General features: G+C 44.5%; 3 protein-coding genes across 5 annotated transcripts; 2 read left to right on the top strand and 1 right to left on the bottom strand.

Annotated features, from left to right (window-relative positions):
* Nucleotides 1-310: 310 nt before the first annotated feature.
* On the bottom strand, nucleotides 311-2,833 carry CST11 (cystatin 11; the record flags this gene model as incomplete). Its single annotated transcript, XM_084774205.1, has 3 exons — nucleotides 311-397; nucleotides 1,824-1,928; nucleotides 2,609-2,833. 3 exons carry the CDS (start codon nucleotides 2,831-2,833, stop codon nucleotides 311-313), a joined length of 417 nt encoding a protein of 138 aa, XP_084630331.1.
* Nucleotides 2,834-10,954: 8,121 nt separating this feature from the next.
* On the top strand, nucleotides 10,955-16,161 carry LOC311593736 (cystatin-14). Of its 3 annotated transcripts, none has more exons than XM_084775173.1 (4): nucleotides 10,955-11,073; nucleotides 11,521-11,747; nucleotides 13,639-13,749; nucleotides 15,060-16,161. In XM_084775173.1, the coding sequence occupies exons 1-4, from the start codon at nucleotides 11,034-11,036 to the stop codon at nucleotides 15,138-15,140; spliced, it is 459 nt and encodes a 152-aa protein (XP_084631299.1). In that variant the 5' UTR covers nucleotides 10,955-11,033; the 3' UTR covers nucleotides 15,141-16,161. The 3 variants fall into 3 exon arrangements, with proteins under 3 accessions (XP_084631299.1, XP_084631301.1, XP_084631300.1); XM_084775175.1 differs by lacking the exon at nucleotides 10,955-11,073 and adding an exon at nucleotides 11,080-11,192; XM_084775174.1 differs by lacking the exon at nucleotides 10,955-11,073 and adding an exon at nucleotides 11,168-11,275.
* A 3,347-nt stretch (nucleotides 16,162-19,508) lies between these two features.
* Nucleotides 19,509-22,285, top strand: LOC311594278 (cystatin-12-like). Its single transcript, XM_084775867.1, has 3 exons — nucleotides 19,509-19,804; nucleotides 21,504-21,614; nucleotides 22,097-22,285. Exons 1-3 carry the CDS (start codon nucleotides 19,610-19,612, stop codon nucleotides 22,175-22,177), a joined length of 387 nt encoding a protein of 128 aa, XP_084631993.1. The 5' UTR covers nucleotides 19,509-19,609; the 3' UTR covers nucleotides 22,178-22,285.
* The last annotated feature ends 4,020 nt before the right edge of the window (nucleotides 22,286-26,305 follow it).

Here is a 26,305-nt window from a genome sequence, read left to right as displayed (position 1 = left end):
ACAGAAGCCAAACACAGAAAGCAAAAGTTGTTGAGCCTCAACTTGCCGCGAAGCTAGGGATGCAGGTCCTGCTATCACGTGGGCATAAACAGTAGGTGCAGAAACCATGTGTCACCCACCGGAACCCCAGTGGACGTTCATATTTTATTATTCCAATTTCATGCATGGCGGTGGCGGGCGCGGGGAGGGAGAAGCTAGATTCACAGCACGAAGACGGCGGAGAGAAGAGGACAACTTTACTGTGCGAGTTGCGTGACTGTTGATTGGGAGCACGGTGGGCACAGCACACGACCCACGGCGCTCAGCTGCCTCAGCTGCTGCTGGTACAGTTCTTCTTGAGAATCTTGTATCTTTCAAGCCAAGGCACAGCATACACTGAGAAATAGCACTTGATTTTCTAAAACGAGAGATCCAAAAACAGATTTTAGAAGACGAACAAGAGTGCCCTGCAACGCCGGCAGTTGGGAATCTGAGGTGAGAGGTTTACAGGGAGTTCAAGTCAGGTGAGTAGGCAGACTCCCTCTAAAAAAAACAAGATGAAGGGGCCATAATGCAAGTGAGAAGGAAGAGCATATCAAAGATGAGGCTGGGGAAAGGGTACTGCCTCGTCGCCCCTCCAACCCCGATATTTATGTGATTTCATCCATATGACAAAAGATGTGCTAAGATTATTCAGGAGAATGTCCTGTGTGTGGTCAGGTTTGGAGCAGCAGTCGAGGGCTCAGCCCATACTCACTGTGGGGATTACTGATTCTATTTTCTCTCATGTGGTGTTTACCACATCTTCTCTCTCTGGGCTTCTATTGGATCCCTGTTTCCTTTCTCAACTTTCCTGATTTCTCCTTAACAGTTTCCTTCCTTCCTTCCTTCCTTCCTTCCTTCCATCTACTTACAATCTACCCTTTTCATTCTGTCCACCCACACATGTATCCTTACCTCTTTCCACCTATCCCTTCCTTCTATCTATAGTTCCGTTCATTTGCCCAAACTATTAAAAAGTGGGAGCCCAGGAAAGGATACATTTGTGTGTTGAGAACCTCCGAGTCTATATATACATACACACACACACACACACACACACACACACACACACACACACACACACATATATATATATATATAATAAGCTGAAAAACACATGTTATAAGCAAAAAGTGGGGCTAATTATTACACAAAATATTTGGACATCAACCAGGATGATGTCAGGCAAGGAGAGAGACACACTCATCTGCCATCCCAATGAACTGATCAGATTCATTTGGGTAAGCTGAGAGAAAGTTACAGCGCTGCTAGGACTCTCAGCCTAAAGGTCTCTGTGTGTGTTGGACACATCCTGGTTATGGACACAGAAATACTGATGATGTGTGGCAGCATCTGCCCAGCCTCCTGCTGGATCATAATGAAGTCTGAGGGGGACTGATGTGCCTTTGGGGCTATGGGCCAGCAGCTCCCTCAGTGGCCACCCACACAGACTTGTTTTCCTTAGTCCACTTCTGCACCAGTCCAATTATTTTCAAATGTAGTTCCCCACTTCTGGTTAACAATTAGCTGTTTCCCTTGGCCTGGGGTGTCATGTAGTTCAACCACCCAACGGCTCCCTTTGGACCCCTTTCTCCTCCTCGTCATTATTCTAGCACCAACAAATGATGGCTCAGCCTTTTCCATTTCTACTTTTCTCTTTGAAAGAGAAGATGTGATCCATGAGATTCTTTTTCTCAAGCAAGCTTGTATAGATCCCACATAACCCTGCCCTTCCCTTGTACTAAAGCCACATGGGGAAAAAACCATGAATATGGCTTAGTGTGACTGTGCTTGCCCAGCACCTTGAAAAGTTCCCCTTTCTGGACATCACAGAGGTTATTCTCCGTCTTCAAGCAGGTGGTCCTCTCCATTTCCACTGTGATGTGAAATTCCAAGTGGTTTGTCACCTGTGGGTAGCGAGGGGAAGAAAATGGTGAATAACCTCTTCTCACCGCTGTGGCTTCTATATGGGAGGTGGGTGCAGCTTTATATCTTGATCCATGGCGCAATTTAGCACAGTTGTGGGATCCTTGCTTTCCTTCCTGTCTGACTCCAGGCCTCTTATAGTCATTCACTGAGACATCATGAAGACTACCAGAAAAGCCCATCTTTCTCTGTGGCCTCAGACAGCCCCTTGACAGCATTGAAAAGGCTAATTGTTCCAGACAGGCTGCGGCCAGGTTGTCTGTGACTTTCTAGATACACACAGGTTAATCTCTGTAGGCCATATGCCCTATGCTGTAAGTTTTAAACTGAAGGCAACAGCATGGAAGTCCCAGGAGGACATAGCACAGCTAGCTCCAGCATCACTGCTTTAAAAGACACACAGCCAGACCAGTTATCCCTGGGTGTGCAATTTCTTGGTTCCCATGAAAGGACAGATTAATCCACTCTAGAGAATGCATGCTTCTCTTCTTAAAACAACTGCTTTCAGTTAGGAAATGGTAGCACATACCTGTAATTACAGTACTGTGGAGGTTGGGGCAGGAAGGCTACAATGTTGAAGCCAACCTAGTTGGTACAGTGAGATACTATGAAAACAAAATCCTGTGTCCCTCTGTGGAGAGGAGACAGGGGAACCACTCACCTGCTTCTCAATCTTTAAGATGCGGAGGATCCTGAAGTTGTACAAATCTTCACTTTCTTTGTTGAATTCCTCTGTGACATACTCTAAGGTTTCCTTCACGTAAGCCTCCATTGCACTTACTTCTTTGATACTTATAAATGTTTTTCTTTTTCCTTGGTAGCTGAAGGCCACCAGAGCCACCAGAATGGCTAACAGGAGCTGCGGTGCCTTCCAAGATTTGGGCATCACTCTACACCTGGAGAGGATTTGAGAGAGCTTCCCCCTTCACCTGTTAGGTCATACTGGCCACAGCTGCCCTGGGTCAGACTTAAGAGAAGCGCGTAATGACACCCACAGCCCTCCTGTCTGTCTGCCTTCTTCTATCAGCCTAACCTAGGGACACTTTGCAATGACTGGCAAGCTCACTCCTACTCTCAATCTTTTTGCATAGCTCATGTTTCTCCCTTGCCCCCCCCTCTCTCTCTCTCTCACACACACACACACACACACACACACACACACACACGTTTATACTTTCTGCCAGCTGTTCCTTCAGCAACACACACGTCTGTGGACTGCTACTCCCTCAGGGGAAGCCGAGCCAATGGCCTCTTCCCACTGAGCTTATACTGTGAGGGGCCACAGAACACTTTAGGAATGAAGGATATTGGATTTCAGGAAGTATAGCACAGCCAGCAGGACTGTGGGAAGGAGAAGCTCATGAGGAGGGGCTGGGCTTTGGGAAGCCCTCTTCTTGGCCTGGATCTTGGATGTTGGTTCCAGACAATATGTCAAAGAGCAGGGGACTAGGAGGAGAGAGAGAAGCAGGGATCCAGAGGACCTCACTTTGGAAAACTGGTGACACCTGAGTATGGCTGGCTCCGTGTTCTAGAGGTGTGTAGGAGGTTTCCTGTCTGGCACATTAGGTTTCATCAAGATAAGACCCCAAAGTAGCCCAGTTTGTTATCCAAGGCCAAAGTCATAGGCATGGCGGTTGACAGGATGTTGCCTTCAGTGTGGTGCCAGCTCGAGAGATGTTAGGAGGAAGCCTGTGAGGCAGTGGTAAATTCCAGTGGCAAACCTTTATCAATAATAAACAGGATGGTTCATAACAGAAGAAAAATTACAATTATAAAGTAGCAACAAAAATAGCTTTTTGGTTGGGGGTGGGTCAGCATAACATGAGGAACTGCATTAAAATATCACTGCTATAGGGTATTATTCAGAAGGATACAATACCAAGATAGGTAGTGAAAGCTCTTAGGGCAGAGGTGTGTGTGTATATATACCTGTGCTCACGCCGGTTTGCACATAGATACAAGCATTCACGTTCACACCTCTGCCCTAAGCATGCATTCATACTGACATATGCATCTATATACAGACACACTCACCTTCATTCCTACCCTAAGTACATATTCCATTTGACCATTGTTGTAGCTATTTACTCTGAATTGGAACATCCTCTTCGTAATGGAGGAGGCTCATTAAAACTAAGGAAGCAATAAAGACTTAGAAGTCTCAGGAAGTTCTTGAAGTGCCTCCCCAAGGCTAGACAAGGAATAACTGAGGGGGAGAAAATCCTCCTAGCCTTGCTGCCTATGAGTTGTTCAAATAGCTGTAAAAGTTTCTGGAGTCATTGCCTATTCTTGAGCAGGATTTTCAGGGATAAAGTTGCCTTTAAGTCACCCATGCGTCTATAAGTAACCCCTCACTCATGCTTCCGAAGATAATTCCAATACAGTCACTGGTTCACAAAACCAAGAGGTGAGCTGAAAGCAAGATGCCTTTCTTCAGCCACACATCACTGCTACCTCATCTGAGGTCCCACTTGGTGTGAATCCTTCTCATAGGGAAGAGTCCGGGGTCTCGGACTCACAACATCAAATCCCCATGCCTACTCTGCGTCTTTTGAAGAGCAATCCCTTGATATCTTCACCACTAAGAGCACTTGCTAAGTAGGAGAGAGGGGAAGTGAAAAGAGGAACCTCACTTGACACCCCTGCTGTCTTTGTTGTGTTGCAGAGGAGATCGGTCTGGGCTTTGGCTCTGCTTGATTGATTAGCCAGAGGTCTCACTAACAAGGTTGATGTCATAATGAGAGTGCCCGGTAGAGGAGTTTGATTATTGCATGGCAGATAAGAGGCAGAGTGTGACAGACAGGAAGGGGCTTGGCTCCCATCACCCCTTCAAGGACCTGCCTGCTGTGATCTCCAACTTCCATCGGTTGTAACACTTAAGGGCTTTATAACCTCCCAGGAGCTCCACAGGCTGGGACCATACATGAGCCTTCAGGGGAGGGGCATTTAAAGTCCAACTTGTACACTGTATTTCCTCCCCATGTGCGTCTACATCTGTGGAGATAGTGGCTTCTCCTCCTTCATGCCACGTGCTACTTCTGTGTCCCCTACCACACCAGCCATGTTTTTTTTTTTTAAAGACCTTTCTGTTACACCTAGGAGAGGAAGAAATGGGGATCCGGCTCCAGTTCTAGTGCTCCTGGACTTGGCAGAAATGCAAAGCTTTCATCTTTTCAGTGGCCTCCCAATTCTCTTCCACCATCACTACTAGGATCCAGTCCTCTGGTGTGCTCTTGGCTGCTGCATGAGTTTCCTATGACGATGATCTCTCAAGTACAAACCACAGCTTATTACATCAAAGTAAGTTTGCCATCTCCTAAAAGCCAATCTCCAACCCCTAATTCCCTCATTGCTTCTCTGACTCTCCATCTCTCTCTCATGAGGACCCTGGTGACTGCATGGAACCTACCACTGAGGCGAACTCCCATCTCAAGATCCCTTCTCTATGGCTCCCAAGTCTCTTTTGCACCTAAGCAGTGTGTTCACAGGTTTGAAAGCTTGGACTGGGCAGCTCTGTCACAGCTGTACTGATGATTTGACCTCTGCTGCTTGGGATCACTCCTTCATTCTGTGAATCCTCTGTGTTTTTTTGGACTGGGATTTTGATGTCTCTTACCCTCCAGGATGACTGCGATCCAGCCTCTTCTTGGATGTCTGGCCTTCCAAGAAGAAAAGGAAAGAGCTGGAGAGGATTGCATTTTAATGTTCCCTTGTTGTCCAACCTCTGGCCATTTTACTTTCTAAACATCAGCAAGCAATGTAGGTGGCCTTTCCATCTACCATGAAAAGCTTGAGTTCCTCTCTGGCACCAGTACTGATACCTCTTTTCATGAATAACAAAGACTCCATTGTAGCATTCAGTAAAATGTTTATGCTCAAGGTTTTACAGGGACTTGCCTAATGTCTGAAGCTACAAGCTTGGGGTTGGTCTGCTACCTACCAACCTGTCGCTTCTGGTAGATGAATGTGTAAGAGGTTCAACTAGTCCGTGTCTAAATTCCTTACACAGCCTCTAACTCTGGTGTATTTGTAAGTTCTCTAATTTCAAGAAAGAAATGCAGCAGCCATGGCAGAGCGTAGTAGTTCACATCTTTAATTCTAACACCCATGAGACATAGAAGATGGCTCTCTGTGAGTTTGAAGCCACCCATATCTCCTTTCCTCCTTCTATAAGAGAAGGGGGGTAGTTAGCAAGGCCAAGCTGTGATGATCTTTTCCAAGGGGCCGTAGATGATCTGATGAGGGTGGTGGCAGTTCTGCCTGGAGCTTGTCTTGTACGGCACCTCTGCTCAAGCTTTACTCTGTTTATTATACTTCCTGTTTTAAATGCTGTCAACAATAGATGCGAACACTCTTATCACCAACTCGGCTGGTCGCCCCAAATTCCTCTTATGTATTTAGACCAGAGCTTGCCTCATGGGTTTGAAGTAAAAAAGACACCTTTTCATCTGAGCACCCCCCACATACCCACACTGACAGGAAGTCTAATTCCTTCTCCCAGAACAGCCAGTGTTCCTTAGGTGCAGCCCTGGAACTGAACAGCCCAGCCATGGGTGGCTGTACTGACTTGACTGTGGTGTGGTGTTTAGAAGCGTTCCTTTTGCTTGTTGATAAGCATAAGTGGGGAATAGCTCTCCCTGTCTCTGTCCCCCACTTCACCTTCATGTCGGCCCCTCTCTCAGGCAGATTTCTGTATATCTAACTCTGTCCATTTCATTGCCTATCTAAAGTTGTCTATTTAGCAGATCTCTCTCTCTCTCTCTCTCTCTCTCTCTCTCTCTCTCTCTTATCTATCTATCTATCTATCTATCTATCAATCATCTATCTATTATCTATCTATCTATCATCTACCTATATCTGTCTGTCTGTCTATATAGCAGCAGATGACTATTTATTTCTATTAGCCCCATTTGTTGAACCATCATTAAAAAAAAACAAAACCACCAAACCATTGACTTTAAACTCACCTTGATCAAATGCTACATTCCCTGAGTGTGTGACTCACTTTGTGGCCTTACTTCTGTCCCACTCTCAGGGAGTGCTGGCCTATTCTCTTGCCTTCTTCCACAATCTGACCCTAGAGTCCCAGAAATGAGGCTTGAACACCTGCACAGCCAGTTGGCTCTTCCCATCTTTAGAGTCTGTAGCATTTGTTTTCCTTATTCTTCCTCAATCATTTACAGACTCTCCCTTTGTTACTTAACTCTCCCAGAATTTTAAAATTAATTCATCTTGCCATATCTTGTTGATTTTTTTAGTTGAAATTTACATTAAGTACCAATTCATGGAGAATTAAATTTGTGTCATACTGAGAATTATACTTATTATTTACTTTATTCTTTGTTTGCTTGCTTGTTTTGAGACAGGGTTTCTCTGTGTAGTCTTGGCTGTCCTGGATTCACTTTGTAGACCAGGCTGTCCTTAAACTCACAGTGGTCCGCCTGCCTCTGCCTCCCAAGTGCTGGGATTAAAGGCGCGCACTACCATGCCCGGCTATTTACTTTGTTTTTTATATCTTTCAGAAGACATAGAAAGATTTCATGCATATTTTACTTGGTGGTGGTGGTGAACCAAGCAGCCCTGATGATCTGGGTTGTTTTTTTTTTTTTTTTTTTATTGTGTTGAGGCCTAAGCCATGTGAAAGTTACCCTTCATTGTCAAGTTCACTGCAGGCAGAATCACGTATATTTAAAGGAGTCTCTCCAGAAAGATTTAACTAAGAAGGGAAACTCACCCTCTGTGTGGGTGATTTGATTGCACTGGGAGCCTTGGCTGAACAAAAAGAAGTGAAGCCCTGGCCTTTATCTCTCCCTACTTCCTGACTGAAGACCCAGCTGCCTCTTGCTTTTGCCATCATGTGTCCCTCAACCTGTGAGCCCAAATCAACCTTCCCTACCTCAGGTTGTGTTTGCAATTCATTTGTCACAATAAGAAGGAAAAAAAGTGACATAGTGCATGTAAGAAAAGGAAGTGATAGGGTACCGTGTCCCCAATCTTCAGGTAGGTCCCGAGTCTATGCTTACATGGCAAGAGAGTCTCTGCCTACATGAGTAAGGCACAGTCACAGAATGGGTAGGGGACACGCAGCCCGGGACCCACAAGAAGACCGTGGAAACACAAGAGCTTTGAGGAGTGCTCTGCTTCTGGGAGAACGGGACAAAAGACAAGAAGTACAGGTGGCCCTAGAAGCTGAAAGGAGAAGGTTGCAGCCTCTCACCTGGAGCCTTTACAGAAACACAGGCCCGGCTGACATTTGATTTCAGTCCAGTGAAAACCATGTTAGACTCTGCCTACCATGGAACAAAACTGCTCTGTTTTAAGCCACAACATTGGCAGTTCGTGTCCTAAGCAGCAACAGAAATCGTCTTCACTCATTTCAACGATTATCACAATATTTAATTTTAACTTAAAGAATATGTCAATGAGGAATGAGTCCTGCTGTACCGTGGCAGTGTAGAGGCCACAGCGCTGGTGATAAAACTTTATTCATTTCCTAGAACATTTTCCTAATATCTCTGTTAAAGTTCCTATTTGTTGTTTCCAATGTCATTTCCCCCCATGGGAGTTGAAATTTTCTTGAGTCCTTAAATACAGAGTAATTTTGAATTGCATTTTGGACATTTTGAAAATGATCTGAGGGAACAATGATGTCCTTTTTTAATAGGTAGTTGGTTACAGGCTGCGTTCAGGCTGCAGATTCTGAACCCTCTGTGGGTGGTGGTGTCAGTCTTGGTTCCACGTCACAACTTTTGAAGTGGTGTTTGGATCTGTGCCTAGTGTCCTAGGGGCCAATCTGACTGGGTTTTGTGTACCCATCTATTCCTGTTGAAGGCCTTGCCACGCTGTTTAAGGTTAGATGCACACTGCACAGCTCAGGGGGCACCTTTTCTTAGCTCCTTCTATAACCAGAGTCCTAGGCCTGGAACCCTGGGGGAGTCGAGCACATTGAGCCTTGTCAATTGCCCGAAGAAAGCAGACTAGAGTGGCAGCAAAAGGGAAGGAAAGGAATTTAAATACAATGGCCATATTGGAAAGATGGAGATTAAGCCTTTCAGCTCATCTTTAGGGTACTGACATGAACTTAAACATAGAAAAAACATAGATGGAGAAGGCATGAGGTACATGTAATCAAGGTCTAGCTGGTTCAACACACTGAAGCAGACTTCTTTGCCTGCCCACTCTTGTGCTTCCTGGAAGCCCCAGCGCCCAATCTTGACAGAGCACAGGTCTTCACCTGCTAAGTAAGGACAGCCTGGAGCTATGCCAGTGCTCCCTTCCCACGACCTTGGGGGACTTAGGTTGTGCAACACAGTTGCCATGTCTCTGTGTCACAGTCGTCTCCTCCACAAAAAAGTGACCTTGGACTTAGGAGACTCCTAGCCACAATAACATGCGATCCTTATTCTGAAGAAGTAAAATACTTCCATGTTCCTGAAACCACAGAGTATGGCCATTGTACTGCAAGAGGGATACTCTCAATCTCACCCCTCTCTCATCCATCTCTACATGCCAAATCTCCTGTATATTGGAATAGCTTGGTTTTTAAAAAAAAAAAGGTTTTATTTCAAGAGAATCCCAAACTGTAATAGAATTACAGAGTGAAGAGATTTTTTTTCCCTCTGAACCCTCAGAGAAAGACTTGAGTATGTAATTGCCTCATCACTCCCAAACTTACTACTAATTCCTGGAAACATGTGTGATTTCCCCAACCCAATGCAACCACTACGTTCAGGGCATGACACTAGAAGCAGGATGTTGCTGGGGATCCAGGAGCATATAGCTTTATCTCAGTCAACAGTGGAGTCCTAAAACTGTCTTCTGGGTCTTGTAGGAATGGCACGTGGAAGGGAATGCTCTCCAAGTACTCCTCCTAAACAACAGAGTAACCCGCTCCATTAATCTTTTCTTATTAGAAGTGGCCCCTTACTCTTTCCTTGATCTTCATGACCTTAATACTATTGAAGAGTATCCTAATATTTTAGAATTCCCCCAAGTTTCTGCATTTCTGACTTGCACACGGGAATGGGATCTGTGTACAGGAACTATGACGCAACACAGGCCAATCTAGGCCTCTGGTCTCAGTGAGCACGTATTTCCTGATAAAGGGAAGCGTGTCTGGTTGATAGATACATGCTGCCATCTTAGCCCTTCTTGACTTCCTAAATAGAACACTCAGCCACTTTGAGACCTAGTGTCTAGGACTGTCCCTGAGTAAAACATGTCCATCCAAAGGTTTGTTATCCAAAAGCAAATTCGACAGTGATAGATGGGCCCCCTCTAGTCTAAGAATTCATCCCTCAGGCATTTGAAACCAAGAGCAGCTTCACTTAATACCTTTGTTTTTCTAATTGCCACTTCCTGTTTGAGTTCCCCAATATATACAAAAGTATTTTGCCAGATGCCAGGAAGACAACGCTCACTGTTTTCCAGTGATGAAAACACTGGAGCCTCGATCTGGAGTCTGTGCATACAGTAATAACTTACAGATGAATGGCTGAAGTGGAGGGGGATAAGACATTTTCCTTTTCTACTTATACATACCATTCAGATAATTTACAAAAATTAATATTCTAGTGTCAAATGGTAACTCTACTGCGTTCTGCTGTCTCAGTGAATTTAGGAGTGGCTGATCTCAAATGTGCCACAAGAATTAGACACCAGGTCAGATTTCTCTGAAACCACAGATGTTGTATAACCCAGTGGACATAGACTTACTATGTTCAAATGTAACATTATGCTTACAAAAATGTGCTGTTCTAAAGCACAGGGAATATTGTCCACATATCCAACAACAAACAAACAAACAAACAAACAAAAAGAATCTCAAGTAGATTTTAAAGAAAGGTAAGGTAGAATAGATAGTCTATGACTATGGTCTACTTGAGTTACAGGTTCATAAGTGAAAGATGACGTGAAACCTCTGTGATTATAATGAAGCAGCTCATTAATTAGAGCCCAGAGGTCAGAGAAGATGGGCGCATGTTAGAAGGGAGCAGACCTGAGAATCAAAATAGGCAACCAGAAGAATGGAGCTAGACGGAGCTGCTGGCTGAAGAGGGTGATGGCAGCGGCAGAGGTGGTATCTCATGCTCATCTCCCAACTGTTGGCCTTGAGCTCGGCATGTGGTGCGTATTGCAGGCAAGGTCACTGGCAGGCTTGGCAACAACCAATTCCGTTTCCCAGGAACGAGTTCATCAGATCTCTCAGGAGCTCCTCTGACCCCGGGAATCCTTTCCAGCATTGTGTAAGGACTCAGGCTGCCACATAAGTGGGACCTACCCTGGCAAGGCTGGGATCAGGGCAGCTCCAGAGATGTGCGTACTAAGGGTATGTCTGTGGCTGCTTGCCACTTCAAGGTTTGTGTCACCGCAGGGTGGTGAATATCTCCTTCTGCTCTGTCTTTTGTTTACAATGGTAAGAAGGGACACGGCAGGGGAGTGAAGATAAGGGCTTAGGCCGAGGCACAAGAGGAAGCAGTCAGGAGCAGAGGGCTCTGGTGGGCAGCGCCCTGCGGAATCCTGAGCTGAGAGGGCGTTCCCAACTGTACCATCTCTTTCCCCTTGTGTCCGCAGCCCTTAGGTTGACGCCGAGGACAGCCATGGTGTGGAAGGCACCCCTGCTTGTAGGGCTGATTGTGCTAGGCACTCATATATGGACCATTGACAAAGAATTTGTGGACATCACTAAGGACCTAGATTACTTTGTGGCATCAGTGGAGTTTGCTGTGGCCCAGTTCAATGATAACAACCCAGAAGAGAACATATACAGGTTGCTGGAAGTTGGGAGAGCCCAGAAAAAGGTGAGAACCCTCTCATAAAGAGCCCTAGGCTGAGGGGCGGGCAGCAGCAGGCACTGGTGAGGAGAGTTGGGCGTGTAGAATACTCTGCAGTCATGGGTCTGGAGACCTTCCCTGACCAAGGACACATTTTCTTATTCCCCACATGGGCTGTTGTTAGACTGGACCCTGGGCCCCCGGAGCCCTTGGTATCAAACATGCTACCACTTCTAGCTGCTGCACAGCAGTGGAAATGCCGGCCTGGATCATCATACTGTTCTAAACATTGAAGTGAGGGACAGATGTGACCGAGTGAGTGTGTTCTTAGTATATGGCAAGCATAAATGTAGGAAAAGACTGCTAGTGTGTTTTGTTGAGGAGTGTTGTGTATTTGATGTGTGTTGGGCATGGGTGCGTGCTGCCATTACCTGTATGGATTCCTAAGTGCCCAATTTAGTCGTGTGTTTGGACAATTTCCATATCAGTCTGTTGAGATGAGTGCTCTTCTCTGGGAGAATTTCCTGCTTGGGTGCTCGCTGAGTTTTCATGTATTTTTATTAGAGTATAACAATCATTTTTTTTGGATTTGTCTGTTAAACTATATAATATTTTTTATTTAATTAATTTATTCAGATTACAACCCAATTGTTATCTCATCACTTGTATCCTCCCTCCCTCCCGCTTTCTCCCTATTCCAAGGGGCTTCTGATAGCATCTTGAACAGATTTTAAAATGCCTACGTGCTTACCTGAGTGTGTCTCTAAGAGGACACTTGCATCAGTCAGCACTTACGTGAAAGACAGTAGATCTCCCAAGTTCCTCATAGCCAAGCAAAGGAGTTGTTCCTGCTTCCTGTTCTAGATCAAAGGAGTTGCTTAAAGGTCACTTCTTCTTTTTTTTTTTTGTGATCAACACAATTGTAATGATTTATCATAATAAGAATGTATTACAGCCATTATTTTTCATACCACTTAAAGCTTACAGAAAAGGTGAAAATTGAAAGCAACTATTTCCCATATATCTTTTACCTCATCTCACAATCACTTACATTTTACCTTATCATTTCCTGTGTGCTCATCTAGTATTAATTTATACCCTATTTTCTTTTTTTTTATTAATTTATTCTTGTTACATCTCAATGGTTATCCCATCCCTTGTATCCTCCCATTCTTCCCTCCCTCCCATTTTCCCCTTATTCCCCTCCCCTATGACTGTTCCTGAGGGGGATTACCTCCCCCTGTATATGCTCATAGGGTATCAAGTCTCTTCTTGGTAACCTGCTATCCTTCCTCTGAGTGCCACCAGATCTCCCCCTCCAGGGGACATGGTCAAATATGAGGCACCAGAGTACGTGAGAAAGTCATATCCCACTGTCCACTCAACTGTGGAGAATGTTCTGACCATTGGCTAGATCTGGGCAGGGGTTTAAAGTTTACAGCCTGTATTGTCCTTGGCTGGTGCCTTAGTTTGAGCGGGACCCCTGTGCCCAAATCTGCCTGTCATAATGTTCTTCTTGTAGGTTAAAGGTCACTTCTTAACATGGCCCAAACCGCTCAGGTAAATGCTTGAGAGTTGTCACATCATCACATGTGGCTGCAGTGTGTGCAGGTTGCTTGCTCTATAGAATTTGATTGTGATCCTGTGAATGTCCCATGTCCTACATGCCCCTGTAGAGTGCCAGACATCAGCAGGAAGTGCTGGAAGAAGTGTGGCACACAGGCGCATTTCTGTTGATGTACACTGACAGGACCGCCCTACTTATAAGCCCATGCACATTTTAGGCATTTGCCCTTTTTTTGCTTGATCTTCCTCCCTGTTTTTTTGTTTTTTTGGGTTTTTTTTGTTGTTTTTTTTGTTTTTGTATTTAGGGGAAAACAAATATTTATCAGCTTTTTGTACAATTTCTTTTCTTCAGTCATGGACAATGATTTTCTTAATGGATTTGGAGCTGGGCCGCACAATTTGCAAGAAACATGATGAAAACATCCACAATTGCCCATTGCTACAAGGCTCAGAAGAAAAGAAGGTTAGAGAATAAAACCATTCCCAATTATAATTGATCTTTTAGAAATAAATAGATAACCAAGCAAAGCCTAGGACAGGGTTCAGAAAGAGTGTGGGGAAATCCAGGCAGAATGAGGGTACATCTCACTGGAAGAAGAACCATTTCACCTCTTAGTCACTTATTACTTTACTCTTAATTTAAAATATTTGTATTAGTTCTTTGAGAATTTCACATAATGTATTTGAATCATATTCTCTCCCTATTTCTCCCCTAATTCTTCCCATGTCCACCTTCACTTCCCAGCTTCATGCCCTGTTTTTTAAATATTATTTATTATTATGTATACAGTATTCTGCCTGCATATACACCTCCATGCCAGAAGAGGGCATCAGATCACATTACAGATAGTTGTGAACCCCCATGTGGTTGCTGGGAATTGAACTCAGGATCTTTGGAAGAGCAGGTGGTGCTCTTATCCACTGAGCCATCCCTCCAGCCCCCATGCCCTGTTTTTTATCAGACCACAGAGTCCAGTTTGTATTCCTGGGTGCAGAGTCATCATCCACTGGAGTGTAGCTTGCCCTACCAGGAATCACACAGAAGGGGTCATTTTAAGCAGACAGAACCTGGATCGCAGGGACAGGGCAGCCCATATGGCTTCCATCGGTAATAAAACCATCCTCCTGCTTCTGGACCTGGCTTTTAGAGGCTGTCAGGATTTGGGGAGGTGAAAATCTTCCTGTGACCATCAGACCTCCTTCATTCCGGTCTTGGGGATAGGAACTATGCCATTTGTTTGCTTACTCTGGACTTTATTGACAGATTCTAGGTGGTTGTCAATGACATCATTGTCTTCTTTGGCTTGTAACCCATGGGGTCTGGAACCTCAAAGATGGTTCTCCATTGGGGGACTCTGTCAGTGTTTGGTTTCACTTTCTAGCTAACAGCCTTGGAGCAGAATCATTTGGAGTGGTTTGTGCTACTGTTCTGTTGAGAAGTGTCTGATGGAACCTTCTTTCAATCAGCTCCTTGGCTCCTTCAGGATCCTTTGGATGTGGAAATACATCCATCATCCTATGTTGCAGGGTGGGGAGCTGTGAGGACAGGATGCCTTTCCAGGAGCCCCTTGTCTCTGGTTGGGGGACTTTGTGACATGTGTCCATTATCTTAGCGGAGGTTTGAGCTTTGGGATTCCTGGTCCTGGAAAATGATTGTTTCAACTTTATTTTTGAAAAAAAAAAAGGATTTTTTTTTCATCTTGAGACCCTACTGCATGCTACATTGTTTTAATGTGTTACAATGTTTAACTTATTTATTTATTTATTTTTCAGGTGCACTGTGTTTTCCAAGTTGATGCCAGACCTTGGTTTTCTCAGCTCACCATCCTGAATAGCACCTGTGTGCCAACATAAACAGAACAGGGGCTTGGCTACATGTAGTATTCTCCCTTCCTCTGGAGCATGCCTATCTGTAGTTCAAGGTCTGTGTAGTGTTAATGCAATTAAAGGCATCCCACAGCATCTTCTGGATCCCTGAGCAGCTCGGGGTCGTCTATGTTGTTTATTTGCTACGGATACCATCTTCAATGATAAGCAATTGTCCTTTTTTATTACCCTGCCTGCAGGTATAGATATCCTGACCCCTGAACAGACTGCTCAGGTCATGTGAAGCAGCTCATGTATGGGCCCTCTTGTTTGATTTGTGTGCTCACTCACTCACTCTTCGATTTCTCCATGCCCTTCACGTATGCACTCATAAGGAACACAAGCCGAGCACTGGTGGTGGCCACTATGGTCTAGCACTATACAGGAAGTTGAGGGGGAGGATCTTAGAAGCCTACGAGCTGGAGACCAGCTTAGGCAATATCGTGATGTCACAACCCACAAAGGAAAAGAGGGAATACAGAACAGTTTTCCAGGGAGGTATGCACCTGTCTCTTCGTACTTCTATGAAGGAAGCCAAGCTCGCAGTGGTGTCCATTCTGCAGTGGGTCCAGGCCCAGGGTAAGGGGTGGTGGGAAGGAGGAGTAAATGACAGACAAGGAGGCCCTGCCCTCCACAACACCACAGCTTATCTGACGGGATGGAGGTAAACACATAGTTCTAATGGAAGAGTTTCAGGTTGCTTTTCTCAGTAAATGATAGAACCACAGAGTAAAAATCACCAAGGACATAAAAATTGGAGAACTTATTAAACAAATTTGACTTTGTGTTGTACAGAACATCACCCAATGTCAGCCCATGCACTCCTTTTGAACCTGTGGATAATTCATCAAAAACGAGCATATTCTGGTCCATAATCTACATCTTCATGAACTGCAGAGAACAGGTGTCAAATGTAGATTGTGTTCCCTGGCCACAGTGAAATTTATCTAGAAATTAAGGAGAGAAATGCTTGAATATTTAGTTCTATGTCTCTAATTGATACACAGCTTCGTGGAGTGGATCAGAGTAGGATAGACTGTTTTTAAAAATACATAACTAAAGCATTCTTACTTCTTTAAAAAATATTTTATTTTTAAAATTGTGATTATTTAAATTATGTATATATGTGTCTGTTTGTGTATGTCCGTGTGTGTGTGTGTGGTGTGTGTGTGTGTGTGTGTGTGTGTGTGTGTGTGTGTGCATATGAGTACAGATGTCTACAGAACTACTTGATATAGTTGCTGAGAACCAAACTCTAGTCATCTGGAAGAGCAGTAAGTACACTGAGTCACTAAGCCATCTGTTTGGCCTTCCTTCCTTCCTTCCTTCCTTCCTTCCTTCCTTCCTTCCTTCCTTCTTTTCCTTTCTTTTTTTCTTACTTTATTCACTTTACATACTGGGTATAGCCACTTCCCTCCTCTATTCCACCTTCCCTCCCTCTCCTCTCACCCTCCCCCATCTCTCAGAAAGTGGGAGCCCCCTACTCACCCACCCCAGCTCATCAAATCCATCAGGGCTGAGCTCATCCTCTTCCCCTGTGGCCTGGCAAGGCAGTCCCAAGACGGGGAAGTGATCCAAAAACAGGCCACAGAGTCCATGTCAGAGACAGCCCCTGTTCCCCTTACTACTGGACCTTCATGAATCCTGAGCTGTCCATTGGCTACAGCTACATCAACGTAGAAGGCCCATGCCCAGTCCATGCATGGTCCTTGGTTGGTGTTTCAGACTCCACAGGCCCCTCTGGGACCACCCTTTTGGCGAGAGCCAACCCCTGACACCATTAAAGATTCTCTGCTGTGCTTGCAGACATGGGCCTATCAGAGTTGCCCTCTGAGAGGCTCCACCCAGCATCAGCTTGAAACAGATGCTGAGACTCACAGCCTAGCATTGGCTGAAGCATAGGGAGTCTAGTGGAAAAGTGGGGGGAAGGAGAAAAGACTTGAATGTGACAAAAGTTCCACAAGAAGATCAACAGAGCCAACTAACCATTCTTATTTCTTTAATTAAAAAATCCCTTTGCATGTATGGTGTGTGTGTGTGTGTGTGTGTGTGTGTGTGTGTGTGTGTGTGTGTGTATGTATGTGTGTGTGTGTTCATTCATGTGTGTAAGTACTGGTATGCGGTAACATGGCACATGCATGGAGGTCCAAGGACAGCCTTGGATGTTGGGTCTCACTTTGCACCTTTTTTGAGACAGGCTATCTTTTGTTGTTCACTGGTGGGTGTGTCAGGTTAGGTGACTGGTGAGCTACACAGGACTGTCTTGTCTCTGTTTCTCACCTTCCATAGGAACAATGGTATAGCTGATATACACCACCATGCCTTAGAGTCATGTGGACTCTGAGGGTTTGAATTCATGTTCTTATGCTGATGTGACAAGTTCTGTACCATCTCCTCGGCGCTCAGTACAGTAACAAATCAGTGTATTCTGCTGCCACAGAGCTTCAAGTAACATATTGTGCGTGTGGGAGTGTGCAAGCCAGAGAGCAGACAAGACAGCAGATGATTACATTGCATTCTATTTCAAGATTGTCCTCCTCCCAAATTCTTGTTTGAACCTGGAAAAACTACAGAGTAGGTATAGGGGAATTGTAACAAAAATATGCAAGAGAAAAACAGAAAACAAAGGTAGGTAGGAATGGTTAAGAAGTCCAGTGGTCAGTTCTTCAGAAGGGATAGTATAGTTGCTAACCTTTGGTAAGCTAAATCTACATTTGGAGAAGAGAGTCAACTACAGTGAGAAGGAGCCTCCGTACAGATGTGGAGACCTCAGAGAGATGACAGTAAGATATGATCATTCTGCTACTAGAAAGAATGAACTTAAACAGATATAGGAGCTAGGAGTGTGCATCTACTCTGGTGGGGAAGTGGGCTTAGGCAGGCTTTAGGGGAAAGGATATCTGTGTTTTTAGGCCACCTTGCCATCACCTTCTGTCCTGCCTGGGTTTTTGTTGTTGTTGTTGTTTTGTCAACTTGACACAAGGCAGAGTTATCTTGGGAAGAGGAATCTCAGTTGAGAAAAATGTTTCCATTAGATTGCCTGCAAGCAAGTCTGTAGTACTTTTTTTTTTTTTAATTAATGATTGAGCTGGGAGGAATCAGTCCACTATGGGTGGTGTCATCTGTGTGAGGTGGTCCCAAGCTGTGTAATAAAGCAGGGTGGGTAAGCCATGAGGAGCAAGTTGGTAAGCAGCATTCATCCATGGCCTCTATTTCTGCCTCCAAGTTCCTGCTTTGAGCTCCGGCCCTGACTTCTGTGGACAATGGATTACATGCTATTGGGTGAAATAAACACTTTCCTCCTCAAAATGATGCTGTTATTCTGCTTTATCACAGCCATAGAAAGCTAACTAAGCCAGCATCTACCATCAGGGCATCTTGTGAGATCACTTCCTCCCACTTGGAAGCGGCAGGAAGGCGTTTGCGCTCATGTCTGCAGTCCTCTCCTTTCCCATGCCAGAGTTACAGCTCTGCTCCTACACTGTCCCCAAGGCAATGCTTAAGTTCTGCATAAATTTTGGAACCATCAAAGTTCAAGTGTCTTGGTCTCCCAAGGCAGAGAGGACCATTTGAGCATGAGTCTTTTCCCACACTGGCCACTCCATACCTTTCCAGATTATCCCTCTCCTCGCCTTAAAAACAAAGAAACAAACAAACAAACAATTTACTTTCGGTTTCCCCAGAGTGAGGCAGAGTATGGGGCATCTCTCCTGAGAAGTCTAGCACAGAGCCAAGCGGCAGAGTTGGGTGCGGATGCTCGTCAGCAGATGCTCCAAAGGCTCACAGCTGCCATTTGTGTCTATCTCTGCAGAACCCCTGCCTCTCATTCCGGATCTTTCTGGTGCTGGGCTGCAAGTCACAGACAGATCAGGCCTCAGGAAAGGATGCACAGGTGATGATTTGGCCACCAGACTGCAGAGATAGCAGAGAAGATGAGCTCCCTGTGCTGACTCTGACCCCCCTCCCGCCTTGCTCCTCTGAGGCCCCAGGGTCAGGAGCACTTGGTTCTTAACTCCCACTACTTAAAACCTGCCTCATCTCCTGAGGGTTTCTGTGGCTCTGCCAGTTATGGAATTCTGAGGAGTACGGAAAAGTTAGTTGGATTTACAATCCTGAACTCCTTATGAATTCTTTTCAGGGATGGGCAGGGCTGGAGAAGGCAGGCCTGGAAAGGTGCAGGCAAAGGGTATGTTGAATTAATGCCCATGAGTCTGTGGCTTATGTCACCAAGGTCTGGAAAATGTGGCATCTTCTTCTGCTTTCTGCTCTCAGATGAAGGGCAGGACAAGGTGGAGGCGTAGCCATGACACTGGCCAGCTGCCCTAAACAAAGGGAGGCTTTTTAACACCACAGGGCCTTCGGTGGGCAGAGCCATGTGGGACGGGATCACCAAGCGCAGCTGAGCCACCCTTCCACCCACGCCTTCTCAGCTCCCAGCGCTGACTCGGAAGGCAGCCATGTTGTGGAAGGCATTCCTGATTGTGGCGCTCACTGTGCTGGGGATTCGTGATTGCAGCTTCAGGTTCACAGACATCGACAAGAATGATAAGGAATTTGTCGCTTCTGTGGAGCATGTTGTGTTCCACTTCAATGAAAACCAGGGCGACGTGTTTGCCTACAAGTTCCTGAGAGTCCGGAGAAGCCAGCGCGAGGTGAGCAGCCTGCTTCCGGTGCAGTGCCGGCGGCGTTCGCACCAACACTTGGCAGGGATGGGGGATCTCTGGGTTTACAGCAAGTTGACAAATGTGGCCTCTTCTGCCTTCTGATTTCAGATGAATAAAAGCACACGGTGGAGGAGTAAAGATGCTACTGGCCAGATACTTAGTCAAAGTGAAGCTTTTAGCATTACCGGGTCAGGGAGGGTTTCCTGGTTAGACTTGCTTTTTCTCCATGTTTGAATGTTTCTTGAGGGTTTGTTTGTCTGTTTGTTTGTTTTCTTGTTTTGTTTTTTTCTTATTTTTTACTTTAATTTCACCAAGTTTATTATTTTTCTTTTTTATACAAAAAACAACCGACAGCAAGAAGAACCACGAAACAATCAGGAATTATATTAACGTTACATTCATAGTGTTTTTGCTATTTGTATTTGGCAACCTTGAAGAGAACAAATTTCCTATCTTGGTGACTCTAAAATGAATGTAAATCAATATCTATCATATCTCTTATCTATCAACTTAATAACCGCTATATATCTAAGCTTAATTGTAAAACTAAACTATCTGATCTTCAACCCCATCAAAGACTTGAGAAGGAATAAAATTAATTGTCTGGGTAGACAGGAAGTGCAGTTAAGCAGCTTCCGCAATGGAAAATGACAGGGGAAGTTTGATGCCTGAACACTCATCCAAATCTCTCTATAATGTTGGAGCATCATCTTCAGCCTTCTGGCCCAATGTATCTGACAAACATATTTGTGAGGCAGGAACTATTGAGGACTTTCTTATGCTTCTTGGGTTTTTAAGCACCTCTGTTTATGGAAATATCCTGAGAATAATTTTGATAAATACTCAGTATAGCATTAGGATAATGCTTGATAGCCACTTCTCTTCAGCGCTTGCAAGATGAGTGTTCTGTGCAGTCAGTGCTTATATGAAAGATACAACTTAAAGGGGCTGGGGAACCCTCTGCTGCACCTGGTGGTGGTGGGCTGCCTCAGCAGTGTGCTACCCTAGGCCAAGGAGTGGTGGGTACCTCTGATGCTACTCAGGTGAAAATTTGGTAATTGTCATAGTGCCATGTGTGTGAGTGGCTCTACCGTGTGAATCTTTTCTGTGGATTTCGTTGTGTGGCTGTGTGGCACCATGGATATTCACCACTCTGCCATGAAGATTGCTAGGCATTTAGCAGGGGGACAAGGGACTGTGGGGGAGACTCAGTGCTACCCTGCTTGTACTTAATAGACTTTTGGGAGCTCGGGGGAATCAAACATTGTTTGAGCATGCTAAGCACACACTTTCCAACTGAGCTATATTCCAAGGTAAATGGGCAAATCAAGTGTAGAGTTAAAAGGAACATTTTTGGGGAGAAAGTAGATTAAAGCGAAGCAGGCTGTGAAAGCATGAGTGTAACCCTGGCGCTTGGGTAGTTGAGAAGCAGTAAATTTGAAAGTTGCATGTCAAATTGGACTATACTGACTACTGACTCTGTCTAAAAAAAATTACAGCAACAAAGAAAAAACTAATACCCCCCTCCCATAAAACACCAGAGAAACAGATCGTAAGTGCTCTGTGCTATTTATCTCTGTCTGAAGTTCACATTGCTTGCTTGCTTTTCTATTCAGTTCTCTGTCCCTTATTCCAATGAAATGGTTTCTTACAGCTTTGCAGTTTTTCTTTCTTTCTTTTTTGACAGAGGTTTGATTTTGTATATTTGGTAGACCTGGAGATGGGCCGTACTGTTTGTAGGAAAGACGATGAAGACATTGACAATTGCCCATTGCATGAAGGCGAAAGAGAGAAAAAGGTTTGAGATTAAATTAACTCCTTCTATCAGCAATATTTTGGAAAAGAGTGCAGGAGAGACCATCTTAAGCTGGCAGAGCCCTCTGCTCGTATCTCAGATGGATGGGCATCTCTGCAGATGCCCAAGTGGCCTCCACCTCTGGTGGCTCCAGCCCTACGTCTTCAGAGACCTTTGAGGTTCAGGAAGATCATGTTTTCCCTTTATTCTTCTGTTTTTCTTCCTTCTTTATTCCCTCCCTCCCTCCCTCCCTCCCTCCCTCCATTCCTTTCTTCCTTCCTTTTTAAGAATGAGACCTTGAACTAATGTAGGGGAGCTTTTGTGACTTATGTCATTTGTCTTTGTAGAGCTCTGAGCTTCATGAGTATTGCTCTAGGTTAATGTATTTTAGCTTTTTTTTCACCTTCTTAAAAAAACCTTAGTGTTTACTATCTGATAGGCTTAATGTATTGCATTTTCTAATTTGTGCATTGTAATTTTTTCAGGTACGATGCACTTATATTTTGGAGACTGAAATATGGATAACTCGGTTCAACATCTTGAACAGCACCTGTGTGCAGACATAAGTGGAGCAGGGGTTTCCGTGTATCTGCAGCTAAAGTCCCCTCTCCTCTAGAGGGTGGCTGTATGTATTCTAGGATTTATTTAGTACCAGCACAATTAAAATCATTTTACAGAACATTCTGGATCTCTGAATCATTTTTAGGGTTTTCTGCATTTTCTTTTTGCCATGGATGACACTGTCAGTCACAAGCAATGGTGATTTAATTGCCACTATTATCACCCTTCCTACAAATGCAGAATGTTAAGTAGATTCCGTGAAGTAATTCATTGTTTATCTCAAAGTTTCATTCATTTATTTTTTGATGATTTCATATTTGCATGTAGTTCATTCATTCTACAACTTTTCCATGTACATGCATGGTGTGTGTGTGTGTGTGTGTGTGTGTGTGTGTGTGTGTGTGTGTGTGTTGGGAACTGACAATGACAGAGATTCTACCCCTCTGGGCATTGATGACTGCTGATAGGAACATTTTCCTCATAGCTTAGTCCCAGTGTTCTGACCTGTTCGCTGAAGCAGGTGTTCCCCACACAGGTCCCATTCTGGGTTCTATGGCTGTCAGCACCAGTCACTGCCTCCAGAGAGGCACTGCTCCATCTCCAGGCTGTGGAACACCCAGTCTCCCTCCTCAGATTCTAGGACTGACATGTGGGAGGGTGGGATATCACAAGTGGGAAATCACAGAGTAGGGGAGGCAGTGGTGGTATCACCTGAAGGAATATTCAGAATGGAGGGATGGGTGGTCTTTCCTCCTCTACCTTGAGTCTCTAGAAACTTCATTTTCAGTGGTCTGTGATTGAGAGTCAGTTCTTTCCAGGCCTTCTCATTCCTGCCAGTTTGTCATAGTGCTCATGGGACTATGATGTTTTAGAAGCATCTCTGGACAGCTCCCTGAATGTAGCACAACAGCTGGTGTTGGCCATCTGGTGTGTGTACAGGATTTGTAACATCTCAGCATCTGGCACGCTTCTATTACCATGTTGCAGCTATGTGGTCAGCACAGCTGGATTACTATCATGAGGGCTCTAATATTGAAGGGTGGAGTTCTTTTCCATTACCCACTGTACTTTCTTATCAGCATTGCTTCTAGGAAGGAACGCCTCACCAACAACACCTAATTCACTTCAGGAAGGTTCCAGACCTAATTAGTTTTTGTGATATGCCTATTGCTTTCATCCTTGATACACACAAAATCATCCTTAGTTCATTTTATATTTATCTGAGAGATTAAACCAAACACCCATCTCTACTACAGTTAAGGAAAAAATTGGTTCCTGTGTCCCCGGGGCAGAATATTCAAGTTGGTTGGCTTCTGTGGCTAATGTTGACAGATAGCTCTTTGAAGAACTCCCAGTATTTTAGACCTCATGTTAATTGCGAAGGGTGCTTTGCCTAAGGTCCCCAATTGACATCCTTTTAAAAGCATATGATTGTTATCTGTCAACTACATATTACTAGATCTAGGAATGAAAATGAAGAACAAAAACACTGTCCCTATCCCTCTTCATCGTGACCCCCCCAAAAATACAGTAAAAATGATTAAAATTTTGAAAAAAGGATGAAGGTATATTTTCTAAGATTAAAAAAACAAAGTAAGCCAAGCCGCACAGGAAGCAGCTTCAGTTGTACAGCAGCTTCAGTTGTACAGCAGCTTCAGTTGTACAGCAGCTTCAGTTGTACAGTAGCTTCAGTTGTGCAGCAGCTTCAGTTGTGCAGTAGCTTCAGTTGTACAGTAGCTTCAGTTGTGCAGTAGCTTCAGTTGTACAGTAGCTTCAGTTGTACAGCAGCTTCAGTTGTGCAGTAGGTTCAGTTGTACAGCAGCTTCAGTTGTATAGTAGCTTCAGTTGTACAGCAGCTTCAGTTGTACAGCAGCTTCAGTTGTACAGCAGCTTCAGTTGTACAGCAGCTTCCGTTGTACAGCAGCTTCAGTTGTGCAGTAGCTTCAGTTGTACAGCAGCTTCAGTTGTACAGTAGGTTCAGTTGTACAGCAGCTTCAGTTGTACAGCAGCTTCAGTTGTGCAGTAGGCTCAGTTGTACAGCAGCTTCAGTTGTACAGCAGCTTCAGTTGTATAGTAGCTTCAGTTGTACAGCAGCTTCAGTTGTACAGTAGGTTCAGTTGTACAGTAGCTTCAGTTGTACAGCAGCTTCAGTTGTACAGTAGGTTCAGTTGTACAGTAGCTTCAGTTGTACAACAGCTTCAGTTGTACAGTAGGTTCAGTTGTACAGTAGCTTCAGTTGTACAGTAGCTTCAGTTGTACAGCAGCTTCAGTTGTACAGCAGCTTCAGTTGTACAGCAGCTTCAGTTGTACAGTAGCTTCAGTTGTACAGTAGCTTCAGTTGTGCAGTAGCTTCCGTTGTACAGCAGCTTCAGTTGTACAGCAGCTTCAGTTGTACAGCAGCTTCAGTTGTACAGTAGCTTCAGTTGTACAGTAGCTTCAGTTGTACAGCAGGTTCAGTTGTACAGCAGCTTTAGTTGTACAGCAGCTTCAGTTGTACAGCAGGTTCAGTTGTACAGCAGGTTCAGTTGTACAGCAGCTTCAGTTGTACAGCAGCTTCAGTTGTACAGCAGGTTCAGTTGTACAGCAGCTTCAGTTGTACAGCAGCTTCAGTTGTACAGCAGCTTCAGTTGTACAGTAGCTTCAGTTGTACAGCAGCTTCAGTTGTACAGCAACTTCAGTTGTACAGCAGCTTCAGTTGTACAGTAGCTTCAGTTGTACAGTAGCTTCAGTTGTACAGCAGGTTCAGTTGTACAGTAGCTTCAGTTGTACAATAGCTTCAGTTGTACAGTAGCTTCAGTTGTACAGCAGCTTCAGTTGTACAGCAGCTTCCATTGTACAGCAGCTTCCGTTGTACAGCAGCTTCAGTTGTACAGCAGCTTCAGTTGTACAGCAGCTTCCGTTGTACAGCAGCTTCAGTTGTACAGCAGCTTCAGTTGTGCAGTAGCTTCAGTTGTACAGTAGCTTCAGTTGTACAGCAGCTTCAGTTGTACAGCAGCTTCAGTTGTACAGTAGCTTCAGTTGTACAGCAGCTTCAGTTGTGCAGTAGCTTCAGTTGTACAGCAGCTTCTGTTGTAGAGCAGCTCTATTTTAACTTCTTTAGCAACTTCGAAGCTGTTTTCCACCAAAGTCACTGTAGGGATAAGGTTATTGTGTAATCCAAAGGCTGATTTCTGTACCCCCATATCTGGTTTCAATTTTTGTTCTGAGAATTACTTGTCATGAAGTAGGGTAAATACTGCTCCAGAATTGTCCCCAGATAAGCCAATAAAGCAGCTTATAGCCAGTCGCTGAACAGGGAAAAGAATAGGACTAGACTTCCTGCCAGCCAGGAGATGAAGAGTTAGAAGAGGAAGCAGGGCATTGAGCCAAGGCAAAGGTCCAAGAAACACCAGGAGAGAAAGCTCAGCAGGGAAAGCTACAAAGTGTAGGTCTCTCTGGGATGGATGCTGGAAGGAAACCAAATTAACTTAGAGGGCTAAGGATAGAGTAATAGCTGCTCAGTTCTTGTACTGTGACGCTTGTTAAAAATATAATGGAGTGTTAATTAAGAAAGAAATTGAGAAACAAACACAGTTTTGTAAAGATAACTGTAACAAGTCACTCCTCTGAATATGTACCGAAAGGAGATGATATCACTATCTATTAAAGATGCTGTGCCTCCTTGCTAATTGAAGCATTATTCATAATAGCTGTAGCAGAAATAATTGAAATGTCTGTGAATGAGTCAACAGGTCAAGAAAATGTGGTATATACACACAAAGGAATACTGTGTAGCTTCAGGAAGCGCTTTGATCATTTGTTATAGCATCAGTAGACTAGAAGATCACCATGCGGAGCAAAGACAGTGATACGGTAGTTACCCTATTGTGGTAGTGTGAATGCTAATAGCCCATAGTCTTGTGTATTTGAATCCACAGTTGGTCCTCAGGTGGTAGAACTGTTTGGGAAAGGATTAGGAGATGTGACCTTATTGGAGGAGGCTCGTTATTGGGAGTGGGCTTCAAAAGTCCATGTCCCCCCATCTCCTGTTTATGGATCAGATTTTGTAAGCTCTCAGTTGCCGCTCCACTGCTAGGCTTGCCTTCCTTCCACCACGCGTCCCACTATGATGATCATGGACTCTATCACTCCAG

This window comes from Acomys minous (assembly GCF_964271855.1).
Source record: "Acomys minous genome assembly, chromosome: 3".
NCBI classification, from domain to species: Eukaryota; Metazoa; Chordata; class Mammalia; order Rodentia; family Muridae; genus Acomys; species Acomys minous.
This window is presented reverse-complemented; position numbering and strand designations above follow the sequence as displayed.

Bases quoted from the DNA above. Each gene is read 5' to 3' on its own strand.
- LOC311593736 (XM_084775173.1), top strand. From the start codon at position 11,034: ATGCTCATCTCCCAACTGTTGGCCTTGAGCTCGGCATGTG. The intron at 11,074-11,520 runs GTGCGTATTGCA...TTGTGTCCGCAG, and splicing joins GGCCTTGAGCTCGGCATGTG to CCCTTAGGTTGACGCCGAGG. The intron at 13,750-15,059 runs GTTAGAGAATAA...TTTATTTTTCAG, and splicing joins AAGGCTCAGAAGAAAAGAAG to GTGCACTGTGTTTTCCAAGT.
- LOC311594278 (XM_084775867.1), top strand. From the start codon at position 19,610: ATGTTGTGGAAGGCATTCCTGATTGTGGCGCTCACTGTGCTGGGGATT. The intron at 19,805-21,503 runs GTGAGCAGCCTG...CTTTTTTGACAG, and splicing joins TCCGGAGAAGCCAGCGCGAG to AGGTTTGATTTTGTATATTT. The intron at 21,615-22,096 runs GTTTGAGATTAA...TAATTTTTTCAG, and splicing joins AAGGCGAAAGAGAGAAAAAG to GTACGATGCACTTATATTTT.